The sequence below is a fragment of the Chiloscyllium plagiosum genome, chromosome 14 (genome assembly GCF_004010195.1).
Source record: "Chiloscyllium plagiosum isolate BGI_BamShark_2017 chromosome 14, ASM401019v2, whole genome shotgun sequence".
NCBI classification, from domain to species: Eukaryota; Metazoa; Chordata; class Chondrichthyes; order Orectolobiformes; family Hemiscylliidae; genus Chiloscyllium; species Chiloscyllium plagiosum.
Window position 1 is genome coordinate 38,828,258 of NC_057723.1, and position 7,614 is coordinate 38,835,871.

The window sequence follows — 7,614 nt, forward strand, 5'->3', positions numbered from 1 at the left end:
TGGACAGCTTTTGGATAGGTGTGACAGCTCTGTTTAGATTTGCTTGGTTTTATGTAATTTGGTGACCATGGCAGTTGTGTTGGCTGCACCAAAATAACATAACTTTTGTTAACCTCCTACTATGGCTCTATACTTGAGTAGAGTAATAAGATAGAAGAGCTTTTGTCCCATCCCAAAAGATCTATCCTAAAAGTTTTAATTAGTGTAGAGACAATAACCAACTCAATTCCCTTCTCTGACATTTTCTCTTTGGAAAATAAAACACTTACGCTCTTTGACTTGACACCATGTGACTCTTTGGGATTGCTGTATGTATATCAGGAGTTGGAGTCTGTTAATCCCAAAGTTAATTATGATATTGTGCTGGTCTTTGAATAATCTTTCAGATTTTTATTTGATCTTTCTGATATCCAAGGAAAGATCAGATGTATTAATTGTGCGAAGTGCCTCATTGCACAATGGCAACAAGAGTTTCAGAGCTATCTTAGATATCATCTATCACTTGATCCATTAAGTAAAACAGTATACAACATTTGAATAACTAATTCAGGAAATGTACAGTTGGCCACTCAGACCTCAAATAAATGCTTGTCTTTCATTTTTCTTTCAATGGGCTTATGTTTTTGTTTAGAAGTAGAGTACAATGCAGTGTTTATTTCTTTCACTGGTTTGGCTTCTCTTCCCTTGTAGTTTTTCCCCTTTTGCTTCCATGTCCTTTTTTTGTTGTTATTCCTGTCTCATTGTGGTCCTTTTAAGGGTGTTGTTTAAAGAACTACAGTCGGCAAGTCAAAATGTGCAAGCTTGTAATTGAAGATTTCCTCCTTGAAGCGGTCTTCGCACCTTCATGTCATGGTGAGTTCCCACTAATTTTATGCCCATTTTAAGAAACAAAAATTGTGAAGTAAATAAAGCTCGTTAGTATAGAAAACCATTTCTTGTAGGTGCATTTTCTTTACGGAGCATTTAACTGCAAGCACTCGATTTCCGCTCCCACCTCCCCTCCGCCCCCAAGAGAGAGACATGTCTTCTAACTTGACAAAACTAAAATCTGAAAGAAATTAGCTCTGTATTCTAGCTGTTGAATGCTTATCTATTGATCTGTACTCTCAGTAATTGAAATTTTACAAAGACAAAGCATTTGGACAATGCGTCTCATGAGTTTTGCATAAAGCAACAACTTTATTCCAGGGGTCAATCTAGTTAACATTATTTGAACTACTTCTAGTGCAAATATATCCACCTTTAAGTAAGGAGACCAAAAAGTGCACACTCATATCAATGCACTGTACAGTTGTAACAAGAACTCCCTACTTAGTTATACGGGCATTTCCCCCACATTCCTCCTGGTGAGAAATGGTCAGCAGTCTACTTTTTCTCAAATATTTGCTGGCCTGTATTGCTGATGTTTTGCAATTCATGACAAGGAGATCCAGATCCCTCTGTAGCATTCTGCAATCTCTCCCCATTCAATTAAAATTTGGCTTTTCAAATCCACCACAAAACTGGACAAACTCACATTTCCCCACATTATATTCTAACTGCCTGAAGTAATTCTATGAAGGCCAATATCCAGTCACCAATTCACCATTTACTTGCACACGCATAGTACATGACACTGACCCAGCTAGCTCGGAGACAGCTCCTAGCGTGAACAAAATCTCCGACACTCCTATTTATCTTTTTTTTTCTTTTTTTTTAACCCCCACACTACCACCTAACTGTGGTAGTGCTTATTTTATCCCCAGCACCCAAGGTGTGTGTGTGCAGGTGGGAGACACAGTGGAAGACACAAAGTGCACGAATCTTTATTCGATTTCCACCACCAGGAAGACAGGAAAACACCCGGGTGGCCGGTGACAAACACTGCCCTTCACAGCAAGGGACGGTGCTGTGTGATCAAAACAGTGAAGGGGAGGATAGGGACTAAATCAAAATAGAGTTGGAGGGAGAAATGATGCACTCCACTCCCTGCGGCGCCCACCTCTCCCTGAACAACTCCAGGGTGTTGGTCGACACCCCGTGCTCCTTCTCCAAGGACACCCGGGCTCTAACATAACCGCGGAAGAGGGGCAGGCAGTCGGCCCTAACGACCCCCTCCACGGCCCGCTGCCTGGACCTGTTGATGGCCAGTTTGGCCAGGCCCAGGAGCAGACCCACGAGGAGGTCTTCAGACCTGCCCTCCTTCCTCCGTACCGGGTGCCCAAAGATCAGGAGCGTGGGACTGAAGTGCAGCCAAAAACAGAGGAGAAGGTTTTTCAGGAAATCAAAAAGGGAGTGCAAACGCGACACTCCTATTTATATTTGTCAGCCAGGACTACCTGATTGGACCACGTTAACAGCCCCAGTCAGGAAATTCATTCTGAGGTCTGCCTAGCTGATGTCGTTCTATCACTACACTGCCAAATATTTTCTTGCCTACTTGACCTATCCATATCAATTTGCAAATTGTGTCCTCCATATAACTTGCTTTCCTTCCATTATATTGTCAGCAAATCTGGCTTCGATGGATTCAGTCCTTTCATTTAAATCATTTGCATCATTTATAAAATATGTAAATAGTTGAAGTGCCAGCCCAGATGATAATTAGCTTCTGTTCGCCAACCTGAATTACTTATTTATACCTTCCATTTCCTATAGTGAGCCAATGCTCTATCCATGCTAATATATCATCCCCAGCAACACAAGATCTTGTGTAGTAATCTTTGATGTGACACCTTACTTAATGTCTTTCGTAAATCCAAATACATTTGCTGGCTCCACTTTATCTGACTAGTTTGTTACATTTCAATGACCGTTAATAATTTTTTTCAAACATTATTTCCTTTTATTAAAAATCATGTTGGCTCTGCTTTTTTTTATTATGATTTTCTAAATATCCTGCAACTACTACCTTCATTATGGATTCCAGCAATTTTCCAATGATGGGGTAAGTGGTCTTGAGTTGTAGGTCTCCTTTCTTCCTTGAAGAGAGATGTTACACTTGCTCAATGTAAGAATACCAAGAGTGAAGACTGATTATAATTATAAATAATATTAAGAATGCATTCTTATGGCACTCCTCAAAGTACTTTTATGGACACAATAAAAAGTCATCGGATAGAAAGGGATGGGAGGACAAAAACGTGGAGAGAATTTGTCAGGTATTTGAAAACAGCTAAAAGCACGGGAATGCAAAAAAAAAACTCCCAAATGTTGAACTACAATGGCTGCATTGTAGATGCTGAGGGAAGAGCAAAAGGATGGGCTAGCAAAAAAACAAAAACAGGCTGCTTGCTTCTGAACTAAAAGATTATTGGGGTATGGTGGAATGAGGTCAAGAAAAGGTTTATGAGACTAACAATTCTAGGAATTTTATAATTCATATATTATAGGAAAATGACTGAGTTAGGCATTTAATTTATAACTACAAGACAAGTAGAAAAATATCCTGTGTTAGAGGTCAGTTAATAAGGCATAGAGCAAATCTAATTCCAAATATACCCTGGGTTTATTTAATAAGCTCAGTGTAATATGTGAGAAGAACACTAAACAAAAGATACACCTTACACCTTTCCTTGATAGAGAAAAAATGTTGACAGTTATCTTGATAACAATAGTATAAGATAGTTAAGAGAGCCTCAGAACAAAGAAAGGTTTGAAAGTAAAGGGCAAACACAAGAGGATCTTAAAGTATCTAAATACTTTTCAGATCAAATTTCAAATAACAGATCATTTGTTCAATCCTTTATCTGTGACTTTTCAGGTGTGCCAGTGCCATGGAGATAGTTTACAGGGAGGAATGTTGGTGTTGCTTTTTTTAAAGAAACAGTTCATCAGCCTAGAAAGCCCAGAGAAGGTAATTATATATCTGCCAGAACAAGGGACATAGAAGCCATCAGGAGTCAAGGCATTCCTCCTAATGCGGAATCACTAGCTGAAATGGAAACTAGGCCCTATACTCAAAATGAAAAGTCCAAATGCATCAATAACTTGTCAGATCTGTCTAGTAAAGTTAGTGGAAGAGTTTGGAAGTGGAATCCTCACAAACTTCTAAACTTGTGTTGACTAAGTGACAGTCTGGGAAACAGAATCACAAATGCTTTAGATCTGGGGCACAAGTAGGTTTGGTCCCAGGAAGAGAGAAAGAATCAAGATCCTGTAATGTATACTGCAGTTGAGATTTGTCTGTTGAGACTTTCTGCATTAAACTTTAAACATTTACAAAATAGTGTTAAGTTAGTAATATTTGTTTCTTTTTAAACTCTTGCAGAGTAAAATAATTCTCTTAAGGTGTGAGACCTTTCAGTTAATAACCGGAAGCTTGGATTGGCTTGAAAAAAAATTGTAATTTCATCTGGATCATGACAAGAGAACTTTTAAAAAAGTTTGTTCACTGAAGCCCATGCCACTAATAAGAGTTTTATATGATTGTAATGATGCAGGTAAGGACACCAGTCATTGTATTCTGAATAAATTGCAATTGTGGAGAGGAGACGACTAGCAAATTAAGTATAGGAGCAACTTTGGCCTCATGAAACAACTAGTTACAATGCTGAATATTGTTCTAGCTAATAATCAAAATCACTGGACACTCTCACACTTAGGCTGGGATCATAAATAAAAAATACATTCAGCTGGTCAGGTCTGTTCCAAAATCTGAAAAGCTTTACTGTCATCACGACATAATTTCCTCTGACAGGATGCTAGCTTCTGTAAACAACATCATTCGACCATATGATGTGGTGAATTCAAACTACAAATCAAGTTTACGGAAAGAATGTTTAAAATTTAAACCACACTACTAAACATCACCAAAGCTAAACTGGAAGAGATTTGTTTTTTGAATGAGTTCAAAAAGAAGCCACATAATAAACTTTTTCAATGTAAATAATGATTCACAAAATGATGTTCATAAAATTCACAAAAGAATACTCTTGGGCATTCCTGGAATAGATGAAATTGATGTGTCCCATTATTCATCACTTACATTAAAACTTTGATGAGTTATCAATGCAGATACACCCCCATGCTTATATAAATGTATCATGTTTGTGTTGTACTTAGAAAATGAGATAGTTAACCAAGCAAAGAATTTTTGCCATATGCGACACCTCCAGGAGTTAATCTGAGCCGATAGTTCTGGTTTCGAACTAAGTCAGCTAGGCACGAGTACAGAGACCAAGGTGTTTCAGGAATTCTGGTGCAATAATCCATACTCTGTTGGCTTGCTACATTTCAAGCCCGTTAATGATTTTGTCATTTATTTTCTAATGAAACGCACTGGAATTACTATAGAGTATCACTCTGCACTCATACGGAGGATAGGGAATTATGCAGCCCACAAGACTGAGAAATGTGGCACAATCTAACATGTTGGACCACAAAATGATGATTTCTCAATGACGAGTTCAGTTGCAGCGATAAAAATCAGAGGTGTGTTTCCAGCTTGAATTTTACACTAGCCTATTGCAGGTTCATATGTTTGCCATGATACTCATGAGTGGGATACTTTTTTACCTTCAAGATATAGTCACTAGCAAATGAGACTATCACAACATCTGGTTCACAGCATGCATCAATCAGCTTTGTGAAGTTGTGTGTGAGGGCAGTAGTTTTCAGTGTTTAAATAAGTGACAATGTAGGAGAGGAAAATGGCCTTTTGCACCAAAGCTCATAACCAGCAAGGGTCGGTCAGTTATAAGGGGGGTATTGGGTTATAGAACAAGGTCAGGGTCATACAACAAGGAAGTCAGGAGGATCTGGCATCTTGGGGTATCGTGTGGGGAATGATAATGGGGACAATCAAGATAAGAAAATTTGAGAATCATTAAGGTGAATGTTAGTACTGTCCAAATAAGGATCCATCTCAGGATATTGGCTGTCAGGGCCCTTACCTGGCTTTGGAGTCATCAACAACATCTCACTGCCCATAGAGTGATCTCAGACAACATTCTTTACAATGCATAGAAGGGAGGGCCTGTTGAGTTGGCAAGTGCAACATGTCTCAGTGTGGCAGTTACAACACTGGACACGAACATTCAGACAAAAAAAAAAATGCCTGTTCTTTCCACAGAAAGGGAAATGTCCTCAACCCTCCTGTAACCATCATTGCACGCTATTCACAAGATGTGCCAGAACATTTAGCTGATTCAAGTTGATTCAACAAATATTAAATGATGCAAATAAAAATTAAGTAACATCAATGTAAAGGTGAAACCTAGTGCTGAGAAAATGTCCATGCCACTTTTGTGCTCTCAGGTCTTGTGTTAATTGCAATGGAGTTGGGCAGGAAAATTTCAGGTGTGATGCAGAACCTCCCTGTTGACCAGGATAAACTTTCACTAAAAGCTTTAGCATACAAACATACTAATTAACAGTATGAGTATGTCATTCTGCCCTTTAGCCTATTCTGCCAGTCAACAAGACCATAGTTAATCTGATTGTGGTCTCAACTCTACATTCCCATTAACCCCCACTTCAGACTCCCTTCCTATCAAGGATCTACCTACCTCTGCCTTACTCAATTAATATTCAATGACCCTACTTCAACTGTATTCTGGGGGGGTAGAGGGGGGGCGGAGAAAGAAAGGGCTCCAAAATCCACAATCCAGTGAGAAAAAAATTCTCCTTGTCACCATCCTAAATTGGAAACATGTGATTTTTAAACTGTCTCCACTCCATTCTAGTCTCTCCCACAAGGGAAAACATCTTTTCAGCATCCAACCTGTCAAGTCCCCTCACAATTATATATGTACCAATAAAATAACTTCTCAATTTGTTTCATTGCCAACATATACAGACCAAGCATATCCAACTTTTCTTCATAAGATTACAGATCATCAGTGAAGTGAACCTTCTCTGAATTACTTTTTTTTTCATAGAACATAACAGCTCTAACTACTTCTTGAGAACCAAACTGTTCACAGGACTACAGATGTGGCCTTGCCGATGTTTTAAATACTGTAGCAAAACATGCCTATTTTCATATTGCAACACCTCTCAATTAGTGAGTAGCATGTCGACAACATTCCCTGCCAACTGACAGAGAAATAGCACTCTAACAACTCACATATTTCAGTTACAAGAAATCAAGTTTATAATCAAATTAAACACAAGAGTAAGCAGCAAATTTTATCAGGTTGCAAAACTTCACTCAATTACAAGTGCTACTTGAAAATAAGTATTTTGTAACTGCTGTAGAACCTGGAAAGTTACAATGCTGTCTACTCATATAGAGTCTGCAATTAAGGAAGATAATTATACAGTCACAGAGTCATAGAGATGGACAGCATGGAAACAGACCCTTCGGTCCAACCCGTGCATGCCAACCCGATATCCCAACCCAATCTAGTCCCAGCTGCCAGCACCCGGCCCATATCCCTCCAAACCCTTCCTATTCATATATCCATCCAGATGCCTTTTTAAATGTTGCAATTGTACCTGCCTCCACCACATCCCCTGGCAGCTTATTCCATACACGTATCACCCTCTGCATGAAAACATTGCCCCTTAGGTCTCTTTTATATCTTTCCTCTCTCACCCTAAACCTATGCTCTCTAGTTCGGACTCCCTGACCCCAGGGAAAAGATTTTGATTATTCACCCTATCCATGCCCCTCATAATTTTGTGAACCTC

General features: G+C 39.0%; 1 protein-coding gene across 3 annotated transcripts in view; it reads right to left on the bottom strand.

The window, feature by feature from the left end:
• Positions 1–771: 771 nt before the first annotated feature.
• pfdn1 (prefoldin subunit 1) overlaps positions 772–7,614 on the bottom strand; it is a 36,129-nt gene continuing 29,286 nt past the window's right edge. Inside the window, exons 4-5 of one of the 3 annotated variants that reach the window (XM_043703647.1) lie at positions 2,891–2,960; positions 772–863 (exon numbers count right to left, since the gene is read on the bottom strand). In XM_043703647.1, the coding sequence (XP_043559582.1) occupies positions 787–863; positions 2,891–2,960 (147 nt within the window). In that variant the 3' untranslated portion in view covers positions 772–786. Of the gene's footprint in view, positions 864–2,812; positions 2,961–7,614 lie in introns of those variants that run through there. The other 2 variants (XM_043703649.1, XM_043703648.1) reach the window with 2 other exon arrangements.